Source organism: Equus asinus, chromosome 23 (genome assembly GCF_041296235.1).
Source record: "Equus asinus isolate D_3611 breed Donkey chromosome 23, EquAss-T2T_v2, whole genome shotgun sequence".
NCBI lineage: Eukaryota > Metazoa > Chordata > Mammalia > Perissodactyla > Equidae > Equus > Equus asinus.
In genome coordinates this window covers 41,873,733-41,893,514 of record NC_091812.1, presented here as the reverse complement: position 1 = coordinate 41,893,514, position 19,782 = coordinate 41,873,733, and the positions used below count along the sequence as shown (strand labels likewise).

Genomic DNA, 19,782 nt, shown 5'->3' with positions numbered 1-19,782 from the left:
CCATTTGACAGGTTTGCGAAGGAAATAGACTCAGCCATTAGTGTGAAATTCATAGAAATGTGGACATTTGCTTCAGCCAGTGTGAATTCCAGTCAGTGGCAATGAATTACCTTAATTACTTGCCAGTAGAATGAGAGCAGAAGGTGGGATTGTTAACCAAGTAAACTTTTTTGTGCTTTTTCCTCTCCTCTTATTTACAGATAATCAAAGGCTTCCCTAAATGATGAAATAAGATGACCCTTTATTAGGTGTTACACCGCAGATGATGTTACACTAGTAAATTTTTGGATTTTAAACCAAAAATTTTGCCTTTCATTATCTGAAATGTGCTTTTATATACATCATGCCTTTGAATGTATAATTACTTATCCACAAAGGTTATAAATTTGACGATGTTTATTAATGGTGTGCATAAATAGGGAAATAACCATTTACATATTCACTTCAACAATTGACTTTCTGTGAAAATCAGAAACCTGTGATTTATATAGCCAGCCCCTAGCACGGAACTTGTTCATGAACGCAAATTGATTCCCACTTCTGATGGATCTCTTGTGGATAATAAATACCAAACAAAACAATGCCATTTGAAATTCAGTAGGTCTTTCAGAAGGTAAAGGAAGCACATTGCTTAGTTCACTGATTCTGTAAATTGTACTTTCCTTAAAAAAAAAAAAATCATCTTGTGAATGAAAAATCTACTTACTTTTTAAGTTATTTATTGTTGTTGGAGAGTATGGATTTAGGAGGCAGACTTTTTTCCCTCAATTCTGCCTCATATTCGAAAGGTAATGAAATATATATTCCAAATTTCATATAAGTACAGTATTCTGACAGTTTAAGTACTTCAAAGAACTGTACCCTTAACTACAGTACCATAAACACACCTGTCTCTGGGTCAGGAAAAGGAAAGGTTGGGATTCTGTCCACTCTCTCTCAGCTAAGGCATGAAAGGAAGGCAAAGTAACCTGTTGTTTTCAGTATAGCCATCTTTGTGAGGCTGCGGGATGTGGAGAAAACCCCACTTTAGCACACTTTCCAAATTTTGGGTGACAATCACGTCACTCTGTTAGTGAAACACTGTGTTCAAGCATCTGAACAGGGTGAGGAAGGCTCACACCTTCCCACTTGAGAGCAAGTACCTCTGCTTGTAGATATTTTCCATGACTATGTTTATCTGTCTGTTAAGGTTCAGATGGCAATATACAGCCAAGTCGTATTTAGAATCTCAACTACCTAATCTATTAAGAGAATATGGCTTACAGCAATAAGTCATCTATTATTGGCGTACTGGGTCAGTCAGAACTAGTATGGAGCATGCAATTAAAGTAACATTGCATGTATCATTCATGACCTACAAAACTTGTCTAGAGACCTAAGTATAGAAAAAAGTATCATTTAGCTAAGGTTAGAATTACCACCTCAAATTGATAGTGGAATAAAACAGGGAAAATGAGTAAATGAGAAAGGAGATGCAGTACAAGAATTTGCTAGAATTATTAACTGCTGATTACATTTTCCAAGCCTTTAAGATCTGTGAAGGAAGGGAAGAAAATACTCACTTATAAGAGATGCCTTTAGAAGAAACCTCTATGAAGCCTCACATTTCTTTGTGGACAGGAGTAAGTGAGTATGCATTAGATGGATGATGGATGAGTTACACGTACTGTATCCATTAGGCTAGGTTGGGAGTAAAGTTTCTATTTTTTTCTTAAAAAAATTACCAAGTCATTTTATAACCCCATCCCTCAATATTTCTTGTTCTTAATTACAAAGGCAACACATGTTTATTGGGGAAATTTTGTAAAATAGAAAAGAAGCTTGTTAACAATTGTACATAGATTGTGGCTACACAGGTATTCATTATATTACTGAAATTTTTTGTATGTTTGAAAATTTGTATAAGTTGGACAAAGCAAAAATGCTCTTTTAGAAAAGAAAAATTATTCATTATCCTACCACTTATTATTTTTCTTCTTTTTTTATTTGACATATTTAAAATAAAAGTTTTTCTATCACTTCTCCAATTTTACCCTCCTGAAATATCTTCCATGTACATCTCCATGCATATGCTTCCAGACTTTCTTGTATGTAAATACAGTTCTTTAAAGGATGAAATGTATAGCAGGTACATAGATAGATAAGTGCATATACATAAAATTTCCTGTTTTAACATTTAACTATATAAAAATAAACTTTTTTTCCAAGTTAGTGTGTTAGGTTTTCTCCTTTTTATTGGTTGATGGTATTGATGTTATTCTGTTCTAGCAATGTCACACAATGTATGACTCTTTCCTTATGAATGGAAGCTAAGTTATTTCCCATGTTTTGCTCTTGCAAATAATGCTGCAATGAGCAGTATTGAGCCCAGTTCTTTTCACATCTTTGTTCTTATTTCTGAGTGTTAGACACCTGGAAGTGTGATTGCCGTGTCCTAGGGTAGGCACTTTTACCATTTTGATACAGACTGCCAGTTACAGATTATTTTGAAATATTGTAAAAACCCTTTACTTGCAGTGTAACCCTTCTGGGCCATGGCCTCTGGCATTGGACAAAATGCCTAAGATAAATATATTGTCAAAAGATGGTGATGTAGAAGAAAATTAGTGATATGTGTTCATATTTCTACTTTGTCCCAACAAGCAAGTTTAGAAGTTCAGCATCTTAGAGAAATAAGCCTTTTTTCTAGCATAGAAAAGGTGTAAGGTAACATGCAACTGATAGCATCATACGATGCACCAGTCACCACCTTTCTCTGTGCCTACAAAATTCCACCCCCCTCCATTGATTGATCTATCAGTTTCCATCAGAAAATTTTTTTGCGTGCAAAATTCTCTCTTCCAGTATCTGGAGCCCATACTCACACCCCTCTCCTTGCCTCCTCCTCTGAAAAAACCTTCAAACAAAAACAAAACTCTAGTGTTTGTACTTTGCACCTTTTAGGAAAAGAGATTTCAAAATTGGTGATCAGATGTTACAACATAAAGGTCTTATTTTCATCCCATGGATGGCCTTAATATGTTTCGCCCTAAAGCATACATGGGTGGGAGGTGATTCATGGGCTGTGAAACGCAAAAACAAACTTGTAAAAAATTAATGTATCAGAAATAGCAGTATCAGCAGCAGAAATGTCTGCCCAGCAACTGAATGGGCTTTGAAAGGTTTTGAGGCATCTCTTCTGATCCACTAATGCTATTAATTGGATCAATGCTGACAAGATCCATTTTTATATAGACTTTCTTATCTTCATATTTTATTTTGTCCTGTAAGAAACTTAGATATATGGCCTGGATTAAGAACATCAGATGTGTTCTTTTTATTTTATATTTCAAAAGCCTTGGTTCATTGAATCTAACTAATAAATTCCTGATATAAAGAAACATGGTTTGTTCAAATCCTGCATTTTGAGAAATTCTACACACATACAAAAATGAATTTTAATTATGCCATCAGTGCTTACCAGAAACAGCAGTCCTGATGTGTCTTTCCCTTAATGATGATCCTAGTCATGGATTAAGCCAAATTGTCATTATTATTTTACCAAGAAACAATTATACCTTATAAATCAATATTCTCTTCAATTCATCATTCATTTGTGAGACAAAGTGTAAACATAGAGTATTTGTGTAACATTCAGAGTATTTTAAATAGTGCACCAATTATGTTAAAATCTGACAGATATTTTGTAAACTGTCTCTCTATGACTGTTAACTTAATTAAGTACACTTTTGATAGGACTGCAGTCATTGATATGATGCACAAATTAGTTTCTCCCTGTCCCATGACTACAAACTGTTCTCCAGCCTTTGCCATAATTTGTTGGAAAGGAAAACCATGAAGAGAGTATTATCGTGTCATTACACATATGTAGTAACAGAAAAAATCATCTAAAAGATGTTCCACCACTGTTAATAACCTTGAAAGCTCTACTTAGCACAATAGTTTTAAAGTTGTAAAGTGCCTACTGGCGTTTAATGCAAGGTTAAGAAATGTGGGAAAATAAAGCAAGTATTAATAAACATTTCTCTGTAGATAAAAAAGTCATTTGAAGCATATACTGTTGATTATATTACTGACTTAGTAAAACATAACAGAACATTTGAAAAGCAAAAACATTGTAAATTAGGGTTTTTAAAAAAGTCTTCTGCCAAATACCACTACAGTTTTTAACATTTTGAATGTATGCCTTTAGTTCATGTTTTCATGGAAACTCACAGTATTTTGATGAGAAGTAACTGGAAAATAAAGATGTGTGTGTGAGTGCTCTTTACCTCCTGCCCCCAGCAGAATCAGATGTACCTTCTAAATGAAGTTATTACGTTATTGAAACATTTTCTCAAAATGAATATGGTTTATTATCTCTGTATTACTGCATAAATAGCCCATACAGTCTCACGGTCCCATATTTATGTACATGGCACCTCTCTTCCACGGTGTTAAATGATTTAAGAGACAGCATGGCATAATGAGAAGTGCCCTAAAGGAGAAGTGACAAGGTCTGGGATCAAATCCCCTATGTAGCCATAGTTTTATTGATCATGATGACTTGAGCAAATCCTTTTACCCCTCTGAACTTCGTTTTCCTAATTGGTAAAATTAATGGAGGTGGGGAGGGGAAAATAGATGAACCCACAGAGGGTAACCCACACTGTCACATCCCCCGTGCAATGCTTGGTGTCTTGCCCATTGCCTTGTGGATACAAGCATGCTGTCACTCATCCGTCTTGGATTTTAAATCACGTACAAAAGGAACATTTTGCTCTTTTAAAATGGAGGTCGCAATCTAGGTAGCCAAACATGGCTGCAAAGAGCTTCTCTTGGACCCCCACTGGGTTTCAACATAATTTTGAGGCAACAGTGAAAACTGAGGAAGTGTCAGGTAATCTGGGCTTTCAGTTGCTATTGAAAAGTCTCACCCTCTTGGCCCTGCGGTGCACTTAGAAGATGTCTGCTAAACCTGAATAGTTTCACCCTTCTGGAAGTTTTCCACCATCTACACCAGCCCTAAAGATGACCCTGGCATTGAGAGTGATGTTAGTTGGCATTCATCTCATGCTTATTGTTATTTTTCTTATAATGGGAAAATATCCCCCTTTCTTGAGCCTCTGTTGAAAGTAGAGAAATGAAAGCACTGGAAGGCTTCTTGTTGCTAGGAAATGAGGATGATTGCATTTCTTTGTGAAAGTGTTTACTATGTAGTACCTGGTCATCTTCATTCATTTATGGCACCAACCTGGCACCTTCAGTGACTGGAGACTTTTTGCACCCTGCTTTAGAAGATCTTAACTGCCATTCTAGAAATAATGCAGTAGAAAGATGCCAAAACCACTTAAGATTTTATTTACTAGATGAACTAACATACCTAAGTCATTTAACTATTCTGGACTTCAGAGTCCTCTTGTATATATCAAAAATGCTGGACTAAGTAATCTCTAGGGCACCTCTCAGTTTAAAATGCCATGATTTTAAAGTTTTACTTCTTATGAGGAGACACCATGATGTTACTATCACAAATATGTACCCTATTAAAAGTAGCCATCATGTCTTTTTCTCCAACCTAAGGCAGATTTCCATGACTATATCTGTCATTTTTCTTGTTGACAGTGTATATTATGGATATCATAGCTTCAAAATGAAAACTCTGCTGAGATTCAATGTGTGCCATTAAAATGCGTTTATGTTGTGCATTTCTAGCTTTGAACTGATGAGGTCGTGACCCTGGCAAGTCCTCATCAGCTGTGAGCTGCACTTCAAGTTCTTTGCTACTAATAATAGCGAAAGTACGAAAGCTTGCTAATGGGGAATCAGAGCAGATTCAAGGGTATCACCAGGAGAAAGCTGATCTCGTTCTCATAAACCCTGATATGATTTTTGAGTAGAAAAAATAAATAAATGGAGTTACAAGCCCCCATCATGATTTCCCATAGGACTGAGAGCCATTACTGGAGAACTTTAAAAATATCAATGTCTCGTTCCCACACCCAGAGATTCTAACTTAATTGTTCTGGTGTGCAGTCTGAAAGAAAGAATTTTAAAGCGCCTTAAATGATGCTAATGTGAAAACACTGGTCAAATAAAAACGTTGGTTTGCAGACTGTGAGCAATGCCCAGATTGCTAGACAAAAGATTGAAAAGATACGACAGTGAGGTCAACTTCATCGCTTTCTTAATGTCTGCTTTTTCATTCAGAATCTAACATGCTTGATTATATCATACAAGATTTTTTAAACATTGGACAATGGAGAAGTTTCAGGGGAATATAGAATAGTATTTTGCAGTAGATCCTTGGTGATTATTTCCTGATATGAACTGAAGAGATTCATATTAGAGGAGTTTCATCCCAGGTTTATTCTTTAGCATAATTTTTATGTTGACATTTATTCACTGTGGATACATGATATAACATCATAATATACTTTTTGGTCGGCTAAAGAAAATGATATTATTCTTAATTCAAAAAGTTGACAATTCAGCTGCATAAATTCTCTATTTTGTAAAAAGTAAATGCTCCCTACCCCTCAAACTAAAGATGCTAGAACTTTTAGAACCTTTATGTATGAACTACGTCTGAGACCCTTCTTTAATTTCCGTATGTTCAAAAATCCTATCTACATGAGGTAGAAATAAAAGTTATAAAGAAGGAAGTGACTCCAGAATTTAATAGCTCCACAGTTTTATTTGACAGGTAAAAAAATTGAAGTGCTTGATAAAAAGTCATCTGTCCTTGTTCATAGCTGGCAGAATCAGAAGCAGAACTCATATCCAGTATTCTAGTGTAGAATTCCTTCTCCTGTACCATCAGATTCCCACAAGTTCTCCTTTTTCTGTGAAACATCCATTCTGCCATTTTTACCTGTCCTAGAACTTTGGTACAATATGATACATACTAAGAATTCTTAAATAATTCTTGAATGCTCTGGTATCTTTGCATGTGGTGTATATATCCTGATTTAGAATGTAAAGAGTCAGTGCAGGTTTGCTTGGATTTCTCTTTAGCTTCCAAAGTAATACTTCCAAACCTTGTGCCAGTGCATGCCAGAAGTAAATATGTTGATCGCATCTTTGGTTGATATTTATGGTTTTCTACTGCTGTTATACTAATACTTTTCCCATCTCCAACTGGCTTTACTTTTTGCAGCTTTGAGCAGTAATTCAGTCCCCTACGCCTCCCTGATTGGCTCTGTGTCCTCCCTCTCTAGCCAAACCACCACTCAGTCCATATATGATAATAACTCTCTCCCACGATTCGCTCGAAAAGGTCTAAACATCTTTGTCTCTGTTATTTTCTCTGTTAAAGCACTGTAATGGATGTCCACATCATTCCATTTCCATTTCCAGATAAACCTAGAGTCTCTTGTGCCCTTACATTTCCATTCTTGTCATTGGGAGTGCCTCATCTGGACAAGATCACTTTAACTGTTAGACCACTGCCACCCACCCACTCCCTCCACAGAATGTCAGTTAGTTCAATTCTACCATCTGTGTGGAAAAGGTGCAGAAATGGGCTCCAATATTTTGTTCCAAATGCATAGTTATATCAGCAACAAAGAGTTTCTACCTCCAAGCTGACTCATTTTTATTGGATCTTCCATTAAGATTTTAGCTGACTGGAAGCAGACCTTCATAGACATGAACACTAAAACACCACATGTCTCAGCACTATACTAAAATGATTGTCTGGGAAAGCAAAGTAGTTTTTTACTTAACTTACCAGAAGCATTGGTAATTTGGCATTTGAGATAAATGAACGTACTGGATGACTTTCAATGGTGGCACAATTTCTAAAATGCCCATAAAGTAATCACATGTCATGTTGACTTAATGGTCACCATTCCGCAGCCAATACCCTCCAAAGAGTCCCAGGGACAGCAGAATGTCAACATGGCCTCCAGTTTGAGTCCCTCCATCATTCTTTTCCCGCTTCAGAGGCTTCCCCGGGGGCATGCTAGTTCACGATTTTCTAGCCAGCTGAATTTGTATCTCTAAGACATGAGTCAGCAATGCTCTCTCATGGAACTCTTGAAAAATTAATCAGAAAGAAATAAAATGCAAATCATATGAAAAGCACGAAAGCATTGGAAAGACACAGGAATCACCAAAATCAGCAGTGGATTATTTTTAACGGAATTTGTGAAACTTATGTATCTTCAGCTGGCAGACTGAACTAAGATGAGCCACCCGCTGCCACTGCTTTCTTTTTTTTCACCTTCTTTCCCTCCCTGTCCTTTGACCATTTGCTCACTTTCCTGCGTTCATTTCTCATTAGTGGACAAAGATGTTTACACCTGAAGTAGATTGTAGGTTTGCTGGGGGTTGAATAATGGGGATCTGGGGCCAAATACCACAAAGCTTTTAGTGTGGCCACTTATAAATGTCCAGGAGAAGACTGCAACCCCAACCTCTACAATCTGCTACTAGTGGAAACATTTTTGAAACTCAGTTTGGTGTCTGATTTTGTCATCGATGATTATCGTCTATGAGCTGTGGTGCATGTCATTCTGTGTGTCCATGTTTGCATGTGAATGTCAGTCACCTACAGGTTTGTGAAATATTAAAGCGATCTTAATCTAGTCACAGTGTATAGTGAATCCTGTAAAGACTTGCAGCATTTTTATTAGTCCTTTTAAAAAGTCTATCAGACTATCCATTTCATTTTTTTTTAACAAATTCGTTCTATTTTATTTTATTCACACCATCATTTCCTTTGCAGGTTCAGATGATTCCGGTTACCCTGGTAACCTTCATTCTTCAAGTTAGTTTTCCTTGATTATGCATAAGTCACTTTATGTTTCCTATCAAGCTACTACTCTTTCCCTTTTAGGCCTTTCTCAATGTCTGTTTTCTTAGTTCACTTTACACCATTTAATTCCACACAATTTCCATTTCACACAGTGCAGGAGAAGGAGTTTGAAATGACATAACAGTCATTACTCAAAGCAGAAGTTGACAACAAGCCTGTCAGTTTTCTCCGCTAGCTAACCGCATTGATTCATAGCACAGTAACGCTTTCTTTTACACTAGGAGTGTTAGTTTGGGGATTATGCTTGGTGACTTTTCATTTGGCTACAAAATTCATCCTTCCAGAGCATGTCCTGCTTTGAGTAACCAAACTATCTGCCTGCTTCCTCACATTAAACATCTTTACTACTCACATATTTTCAGGCCATTTCTAACTATAGTATCCCCTATATTTTGCAATAGTTAGTATCATTTTCATTTGTGTTCAAATGTGTCTCTTCTTTCCTTTTAATAGGCATGGCTAGTCATCCTCCAATACCTATCTTGGAACTTGCAGATCACATTGAAAGGTTGAAAGCAAATGACAACTTGAAGTTTTCCCAGGAATATGAGGTAATTCAGTGGGTTTATACGTGACAATAATTTCAAGAGTTGTCTCCCCTTTTTTTGACCATATTCTTAGAAACTAACTTCACTGATGCTTTTTCTTTCAAATATGACTCAGAATCTGATACAAAAATTTATAACAAATAGCCAGTTTAGAAGTATCTGAACAACTGATATAGTAGTTCCACTTTTAAAAGGTGTTGAGTATTTACATTTGTTCAGTGTTAGTTAATGAGGTTGATTTAGCTTTTCTCGTTTTAAGTTCATAGAATATACTGAGTTGATAAGCTTCCCAGTATACGAAATGAATGCCAAGTACCCTGATCCATGCAGAGGCTCCTCACTGAACAGGAGAGGTTACAGGTAAAAAGTAGATTTCTCAGTTCTCTTAGTCAGTTTTACATGGCCTGAAAACTCTGTAAGTATTGAGTACCTACCTATACACGATTTTGCCGTTCAGTCTTAAAATAATACTAGAGCTAATATAAGATAGTGATGTGTTCCCAGCAAGTTGCCTGTTTTTGAGGCAATGGTGAACTGAATGGTATCTTAACATTCCAGAATCCTTAAAAGGTTTTGTGTGACTTCTTGATGAAAGTGAATGAAAAGTCTTTGTATATGTGTACATATTTGGATATTGTGGCGTTTATCAAGCAGAAAGCTGTAAAACTGGGTATTTCTGGCATTCCCCAGCAACGGGGACCCATAGTGAAACCAATTCATGAATTATTAATTATGGAACCATCATTCTTCTTTTAGGCTGAGTTTAATTTAGCATAAGATTAAAGTGTACAACGAAAATTTTGTAGTTGTGCCAAATACCGAAAGGTTATTGGATGTCTGAGCAGTCCAAATTCCACCATAAAGAGTTTTTAGTTAATGGGAGTCTTACAATTCATCCCTGCTATCTCTCTTGGTTTCTGTTGTATCAACCTGAAATGAGACTGTTGGACTAGATGACCTCTGTCAGTCCCTACCAACTCTAATATTCTGCCCTATCACATTTAGTAAGAACTTCTAAGAGGAGCCCCAACCTTATGTGGCTAGGGGTATCGACTAAACGAAGAAGCTCATAAGAGTATGTGGAACAGTGGGTGGGGCCTGTGGCAATCTGGATATTTGCTTAGGCTTTCTAAAGTCTTCAAATCTTCAAATCCTTATTGTTTTAAATTACTGTGCTAGCTAAGCAAAATGTGTCTGTAGCCCCATGTACCTCCACCATCACCAACCAGATAGCCTTTCATTCAATTTGCATTCTCCAACATTTTTGTCAAATATTTGATAGAATACAAAGGAGATTTTGCTTTTTGCTTTTTGGGTTTTTTTGCTCATTGGTTAAGTTATGTGTTCCTTTATTCTGTTTCAAGCATTCAGGAGAACATTTTCAATTTTAGGAAACTCACATTGGATTGTGAATTGTCTTATTTTCTCAAATGGTCTGCTTCTTATTTCTTCCCTGTTCTTCCTCTTAGTCATAATGGCTTGTTTTAAATTATGCAGTATTCTTTAAAACAGTTTCTAGCTTGAGGCTTGAGGCTGAAAATTCAGTTTTAAAAAAGAAAACAAGGCATATGATGAATGCCACATGGGGCAACATAAAAACTGTTACTTAAGTGTCCGTTTTCACTGACCAGAAATCTTTACCTTTCCAACCTGCTCTTTACTGTTAGCATGATTCTTATTATTTCGCTATGTGATATTTTCTTCATGGCCTCACTTTAATACTTTATTTGTGATTGTGAGTGATATAATGGGTCACAACAAATTAAAATTTGATAGCTCAACCTGCTAATAAGCCATTAATTCACTCTCTACCAATATCACTTTAAACCATTGGCAATATCTGCGTCATTCAAGCAGTCCCAGTTGTATACATTGACTGCAATAACCGGCCTCCTTTAAATATGGAATTTCTCGAGAAATGCTACATGTAAAGATACTCTAATGACACTCATTTAGCCATTAGATCAGAAGTGCTCCTTCAAAGTAGTTATGAACTGCATGCTGGCAGTGCTCCCATTAAGAACTCCCCCAGTAGCCATTGACATGATAGCCCACACTGACTCTTTACCGTTTATCATGACGATGATCTGTGATTAAAGCTCCCTGGGCATGAATTGACTCTACTGTGCCTTAACAGCCATGAAGGAGATAGTTAAGTGTTGTATTCATCAGTGATAATAGGATAAAGGTCTCTACATAGTATTTTAGGCCACAGAGCAACACTTCAAAAAAATTTTCTCTGGCTTATTATCTTCCATATAACTTTGAATAGAATTTTTACTGGTTTTGAGGGAAGAAAATGGAGGAAAGACAAGTCACATTACTTTCAAACATTTAATTATTTTGGTACAATCACTATGAATTAATTATCCCAGACCTCTCAAGATACATGAAGGTAAATTTGTTACTGTGGTTCTAAGACTGAAACAGAGGTTAAAAACATGAAAGCTGTTTGCACTGATCCTGAGGTCAGAATAGGAGGAAGTAGGTTTAAATTGTAGCAAAGCATTATTAGATCATGTGAGAGACTTCTTTTACTAGAAAGGAAATTGGTCTAAGGCATTGGATTCAATGGCAGCAGGAAGGAGGGACCTGAGAAATTAGTATAACTGCATCTTGAAGGTATTTACAGATACTTTAGGTTTTTGTTTTCTCATATGAGGTTGCCAAGTCTTACTAGAATTTGGGTAGCCAGAATTTGAGGATGGCATCTAGAATGCAGGGAAGAAAGTCCTCAATGTTTGTAGCACTGTCAAAGCCAGTGCATTAAGGTGGTGAATCTTTAGACTGATTCAGAATAGTATGTGTAGGTCTTGCCAAGCAAAGACTTAGTTAATGCCTATGGATCGTTTGGAAGCCAAATGAAAATTCAGATTCCTGGTCCTCACACAAGAAACGCTGCTTCAGTAGGTAAGCTGCGGTGACCAAGAAATCTCCCTTTTACTTATTCTTCCCCAATTTTATTGAGACATAATTGGCATATAACATTGTATTAGTCTAAGGTAGACAACATGATTTGATATATGTACATATTGTGAAATGATTATCACAGTATGTTTAGTTAACATCTTTCACCTCACATAGTTACAAATTGTTTTTCTGGTGTTGAGAACTCAGGATCTCTCTTAGCAAGTTTCAAATATGAAATATGGTATTGCTAACTCTAGTCATCAAGTTGTACATTATGTTCCCAGGACTTATTTATCTTATAACTAGAAGATTGTGTCTTTTGACCACTTTCACCCACTTCTCCCATCCCCTATCGCATGCCTCTGGCAACCACCAATCCATTATTGTTTCTATGAATTCAGTTTTTTAGATTCCACATATAACTGTGATTATACACTATTTGTCTTTCTCTGTCTGGCTTATTTCACTTAGCATAATGCCCTCAAAGTCCATCCCGATTCTCGAAAATGAAAGAATTTCCTTCTTTTTTATGACCAAACAATATTGTATTGTTATATATATATAACACACACATGTATATATATACACCACATCTTCTTTGTGTGTGTGTGTATATTTTTATATATATATATATCTCATATCTGCTTGATCCATTCATCCATCAATGGACATTTAGGTTGTTTTCAAGTCTTAGCTATCATAAATAATGCAATGAATATGGGGATACACATCTCTTTGAGATGGTGATGCCATTTCTTTTGCATATATACCCAGGAGGGAATTACTGGATCATCTGGTAGTTCTATTTTTAATTTTTTGGGCAACCTCCATGCTATTTTCCAAAGTGGCTGCACCAATTTACATTCCCACCCATAGTACACAAGAGTTCCCTTTTCCTCACATTCTCAGCAACACTTATTTCTCACCTTTTTGATGACACCCATTCTAACAGGTGTGAGGTGCTATCTCATTGTGTTTTTGATTTACATGTCCCTGAGGATTAGCAATGCTGAGCACCTTTTCATGTATCTGTGAGCCATCTGTATGTCTTCTTTGGGAAAATGTCTATTCAGCTCCTCTGCCCATTTTTTAATTGGGTTGTTGTCTTTTTAATATTTAGTTGTATGATTCTTTATATATTTTGGATAGTAGCTCCTTATTAAATATACAATTTGCAAATATTTTCTCCCAGGGAGTGTCCATTTTAAAAGAGCAATTCAGGTGACTGATGCAGGAGCTATGAAGACTTCAATTTGAGAAACATCCTTGGTTTGGGATAATATATTATAGAGCATGACCCTCCAATCTTCATTTCTCCATTTCCTGAGATGGCAAATAAACCAGTATAGGCTTCACCGTCAGCATTATCATTATCAGTATCATATACATAAATCCTGTTTTTTTTTTTGTTTTTTTTTTTAAGATTTTATTTTTTCCTTTTTTCTCCCCAAAGCCCCCCGGTACATAGTTGTGTATTCTTCGTTGTGGGTCCTTCTAGTTGTGGCATGTGGGACGCTGCCTCAGCGTGGTTTGATGAGCAGTGCCATGTCCGCGCCCAGGATTCGAACTAACGAAACACTGGGCCGCCTGCAGCGGAGCGCGCAAACTTAACCACTCGGCCACGGGGCCAGCCCCCATAAATCCTGTTTTTTTAGATTGGCTGTAAGTAACTACAGCCCCTAGAGTTTGCTTAAGAAAAAACAAATGAGAATTTGTTTTATTTATTATAAATTATTTATTTATTATAAATGTATTTGTTATAAATTATTATAAATGTATCTGTTATAAATTGTCTATTATAAATTATTTATAATAAATTATCTACTTATTATAGAGCCAAAGGCTATACAGATACACTTCAAGAATTCTTGTTATCTGGAAGTAGAGGACTGTAGATATTTCCTGACATCTTCTCTAGAGCTCTCATCTTGGTGGTGTTCTCTGGGATAGCTTTATTCTTCCCCCTGTACAGGTCAGCTTCTTTTGTGTCTCCCGCCCACATACAGAAAATATGGCCATTGGTCATGTTTTTGTTTACGTAGAGGCCTCCTAAAGAGACAGAATTTTTCTTGCCAGTCAAATTACAGGTACCAGAGAATGAACTCTGAACTCCAATTGACTGATTTTGTTGTGGACACAAACATTAGGACATTGCTACTAACAGCCTACCCATATAGATCTTGCTCCTTCCTTGGATTGGAAAAAGGGAAGTTACTATGGAAAGGGGCTTCTGAGCTGGGAGGACTGACCAATAATTATCCACCATACTACTAGAGAAAAGCACTATGCTGAGTTCTGAGGGGAACACAGAAGGTATAAGAAACTTTTACTTCGAGGATGTCTAGTAGGCAAAGTTAGATATATAAATACAAAAATAAGAACGCTAAGACACTAATCCTAAGTACTAATGCAGTTCCTTAGGATTCAGTAAAGATCAGAGTAAGATTAAGAACTGGGAAAGGTATTGAAGAAAATGTGGTACTGTAGGGGAAGTAGGAAGAAAAGGAGTAAGAAGCATTTTGTCAAGGGAGGGATCAAAGGCACGTGGGAAAAGGATGCTCTGGTACTTTCATATTCAAAGTATGGACTACAGATGAGCAACATTAGCATTACTTGGGAGCTTGTTAGAAATGCAGAATTTGGGGCACTGTCCCAAACCTCCTGAATCAGAATCTGCATTTTAACAAGATACCCTGGTGATGTCTTTTCACAATAAGGTGCGTGTGGAGCTGGGGGGAGCACTAAGTAGGTTTGTGATGGTGAAGCAAATTGTTTATGGTGGCCAGTTGGGTGAAATAAAGTTGGGCAAGTAAAGAGGGCCGAGAATTGTAATGAGCTCTCAGTCCCAGGCTCAGCAGTGTCAAAGGTGGAGGGATGTAATGGTGCAAAGGGTATGGGCTTGGGACCCAGACAAATTTGTCTTCTGACTTGAGCACTTGGTATGGCTGTAGCCTTGCACAATATATAACCCTATGAGTTTCTCATCTGTAAAATGTGTTGCTATGAGAATTAGGGGAATATGTGTGCGTATGTGTATAAATTTTAGGGCACACATGTGATGTGTGTGTATGTATGTATCTATCCATCCATCTATCTATATAAAATAAGGGGCTCAATAATTGGTAGCTAAAAACGTTGGACTATTTTTATATAGAGAGCCAATGAAAGGTTTTTGTAGAGAGGTAATTATGCTCATTTTTAATAAAGCATCATGTATTTATAATAAAGTAATACAATATTTATTAAGCTCCTACAATGCCTGCCTTCAAGTAATTTACTCTCTCATCAGAGACAAGTCAATGAAAAATTATAATAAACTATAATCAGTCCTATGATACAAGTTTTTTCAGAGTATGACAAGAACACAGAGCATACTTGCAAGGTGGTTTCTTGGGAAATTAATTAATCTGTCATCAGTGTATATAATGGAAAGAATTGGAGAGAAACTGGAGACAGGAGGAAGAATTAGGGGATTATAAAGCAGTTCGTAGTTCACCCATGTTCAGATCACCTACACATTACCAATAGCACTGTTAGAAATGGAGATGCTCTGACTTCTGCACGTTGGCGCAACTGTCCTTTGTAATCTGAGGAGTGAATGATATGGAAGCAACCTTTTCTCTTAGTTATATAGACAAGGCACTTCTTTTCTATAAATAGAATTAATTAACTGTGGATTGGATGTATTCATCTCACCCACTACTGGTCAAGACCCCAACACAAAGACATCCCAGTGATCAATAGCAAGAAAAGCTACAAAGTCAGAGAAGATGCAAAACTATCTCCCAATTTGGTTCGCAAGATGCAGTTTCCCATAGAAATAAGTCCTAGATTGCATACTCTACTTCAGGTACGTTGTAGAGTTTATACATGTTGTGGCCTGGGTTGACATAATAACCTCCTTTTAAACATAATTACAACAACAAATTTTCTTCCAAGTTCCTAGCTGACTGATAAAACCTTTTGGACCACAATCCTTCCTGCCATGGCAGTGACACAGACATGAATAGTTACCAGACATCTAGTTTAAATTTGTTATCAGTAGCTCTGTTAGTGGTATTATCTTAAACATGTTTATTGAAACCACTCTGAAGAGCGGTCTTTTTGTTGGGTTGGAGAGAGACAAGAAACTGTGGTTCACAGAAGCCTACCAGAAGGACACTTTTGACTTATTTTGTTCCTATCACAGAGCCCAGTCCCAAAGTCTTTGCTGCCATCCGTGGAAGTGTATTATCTTTGATCTCAGTGCTAACGTGTCTTCCACCATTTAGCATCCAAACACGCTGAGATTTTCCTCCTGTACTCATGGCAACTCTGTGACATCTTCTGTCTATGCAGATGATAATGAGCCTCTTATCTGAAACATTCCAGATATCAGTGTCCTGTCCTTCTGTTTCAGTAACAGCATGTATGTGACACCTTTGTCTAGAAGACTAAAATCTTCACTACACTCTGGTAAGACAGTTAAAGGAAAAAGATGTATTATTTCCTTCATGAATAATAAAATATATTGACAGTGCCAAGACATATAGAGACAGTAAAGAACATTGCTTACATCATATTTTTAAATATTTAGAATGGGAATAGACCTCAGAGATCAAGTAGTTGAACCTTCTCATCCTAGAGGTAAGGAACAAGAGATTGAGAAAGGGGTGGCTTGCTCAAGGTCACACACCTCATACATGGGTGAACCAGGTCACAAATTCATTCCTTCTTTTTCTTAGAAGAATGCTGTATCTTAACTTACCTGCTCTAGAGACCCAAATCTTTTACTGTTGCTTTTTACTATGCCATGATTATAGAATCCAGAAACCAAAGTCCTAAACTAGATCAATATTTATATTAAAAATTTCTGTGAAAATGTCACTGTTACCAGTTTGCATTCCGTATTCTAAGGAAAACTTAGTGGCTTTCCTATGACACGCTAAGGATGCATTTCTTTTCATTGTAGACAGTTTCTTCATTTCCACTGGTAAACATTGTATTTCTCCATAAAAGGGACAAAAGTGTCTGTCATCAAAGCAATGACCACAAAGGAAAACATTTCTATTTTGCCTAGAAAAAGGTATATTTGACCAGGTATGCCAGAGGACATTGGTAGTCATAAAGTCTTCATTGCTAAATGTTTTGTAAACTTCCAAGAATTTCTCATGCAAAACTACTTGTCATATTTGCTTTCAATTAGTTTATAATTTATATGCAAACTCATGAGGGTGGACATGCATTAGAGCATTACACAGACACAAACAAGAAACCACACACACACACCCCCCCTGACTTTTTTGCTAGCTTTGAATGCACTGGATTTTTCTTAGAAGTGGCTCCGGCATCTTCCTGAAGTAAGGAAGTGGTAGATGACAGAGACCTATTTTCATTTCTTATGCAAGGTTGAAGAATGGAATAGACAAGAGACAAGCCTCCATTTTAAAATGTTTTTAACACATGAGCCACAAGAAATAGAAAGTTTTTTTCAAAGTTTTGAACAAAGTATGGTGGTTTGTGTAATGGAATGAGAAAAATGAGTGATTTCATGAAATAAAAAGAGTAACAACCTGTTTATCCCTCCTGGGCTGGATAAACCAAGTGAACTTTCTTCAAGGTGGATGAATGGCTAAGTTTACTATTCCAAAGTGGAATCCCCTGACCCTCTAGGACTGGGGGTGCAGGTGTAGGAGTCATTACCCACTTCCTTAAGAACAGAGCAGTCTTCCTGCTTCAGATTGAGTCCAAACCCCTCTGCCTGCCGCTCAGAGCCCTATGCTCATTGAGCTAACAATGGGAATAGTATGGCACAGTGGCCAAGTAGACAGGCTGTTAGAGTCAAGCTGCCTAAGATTGGACCTGGTTCAAGCTGTGTGACCATAAGCAAATAACTGAACCTCTCTGTATTTTGCTTTATTCATCTCTATAAAGAAGTAATCATAGTACTTACCTCATAGGTAACTAAAAATAAATCAATACATATAAAATGGCTAGGAGACTCCCTGATACAAGTACTCAGTAGTTTTAGTAGCTATTATTTCATCAAATATATGCCATCAATTTCAGAGATGTTAAAAGGTGAAAAAAATGTCTTGGAATCAGTGACCTTGGCCTCTTCTCATCTTTGTATTTGGTCAAAGCCCTAGGGCTTTGCTAAACCAGTAAAATAAATAATAATAAAGGAAGAAAACATGAAAACTTGCTAGTTTAACTAATGCAATTAGCACTTACTATCTTGCCCTTCCTTTTATGCGAATCGTTTCCTGTGTTTGAATATAAGCTTCTCCTGGTCAGGTGTTATGCCTTCTCTGCATGCCATTGACCACATGGCAACAGGCTCACTGCTGGGCACGCAGCAGATGATTAACCAAAGTGTGTGTCTGGATTGATTTCTAACTAAATCTCCAGTTCACAGAAACTCTTTGTTGTGCTCAAAATTGCTAGTACCAACAACAGGAGCGAACAGAACAAAGAGTGGCTTTCTGTAATAAGAGCTGCTTCTCTCAGTCGACATCTCCACCTGATCTATCAGCAGTGAAGCCTTATTGTCAGACTTTTTTCCTTCAGAAAATAGACTGTTATTATCTTTAGACAGTACAGAAGTGAATACATGTTAATCCAGACCCCTCAGATTTAACTCCAGAATACCTACTGATTAAACTCCCAGGGCTGTTTTTATAGTAAAGATGGGCCTTCAAATTGGCAATCCGAGAAGATGCTTTCTTTGTTCATAGCTAAGGACCAGCCTCACCAAGTAAGATATAAAAGTACAGAGAGTCCCTTCCCAGCTGGCTGCTGTTCTGTGTCTTGTAAACAAATCTAGCAGGACACAAAGACACAGCAGCTCACCTTGGAAGAAATGTTACATCCAAAACCAGGGTGTGTGTCTATGTGTTTATAGTCTTTTATCCTCTGAATTTCTGTAGTTGTTAGAACATAAACTGCAGCCAAATTCTCAAGTTTCAAAGCTTATTTTTATTTGGACTTTTTAACTGTTTATTCTTTTACCCGCTTTCTTTAACCTCAAACATTTTCCTTACCACTGTTAAACTCCATTTCTTTTATACTTGAGCTTTTTATTGTTTTCTTCTGGGAGTCTTAATCATCTTGGGAGGATCTCATATAGCTCTGGTTTTCTGTTTCTCAATCCTTGTTCTCACACAAATTCACTGTAATTAATTGGTCCTTGACCATCACTGGACGTTGGCCAGAATGTTTTTCCACCTGCCCCCATGTGGAGCCCAAGGCTCTCAGGAAACAGTTAATTCTGAAGGGCCTCTAGTTCCAAAGCAAACTTTCGACTTCAAAGAGGCTATGGCAAGAACTAAAAAAAGAAGTTGCTTTTTGAGTTTTATTTTAATTTAAAATGAAGTTGGGATTTTAGGGCCAGAGTGGTAAGTGTGCACTTAGAGGGATACAATAGCAGATGCTGGAAGGAGCTTTGAAGTTAAGAAAAACAAGGTTCATATTTTGACTCTGCCAATTAGTAGCTGTGCTGCTCACCCCTTCCCAGTTCCTTCACCTCTCCTTGCCTTGGCTCTC

At 37.0% G+C, this 19,782-nt stretch overlaps 1 protein-coding gene across 25 annotated transcripts in view; it reads left to right on the top strand.

The window, feature by feature from the left end:
- PTPRD (protein tyrosine phosphatase receptor type D) overlaps positions 1-19,782 on the top strand; it is a 2,080,413-nt gene that overhangs the window by 1,969,588 nt on the left and 91,043 nt on the right. For 13 of the 25 annotated variants that reach the window (XM_070495512.1, XM_070495510.1, XM_070495503.1 and 10 more), the window contains one exon: positions 9,254-9,351. In XM_070495512.1, the coding sequence (XP_070351613.1) occupies positions 9,254-9,351 (98 nt within the window). Of the gene's footprint in view, positions 1-8,710; positions 8,753-9,253; positions 9,352-19,782 lie in introns of all 25 variants that reach the window. The other 12 variants (XM_070495506.1, XM_070495499.1, XM_070495493.1 and 9 more) reach the window with 1 other exon arrangement.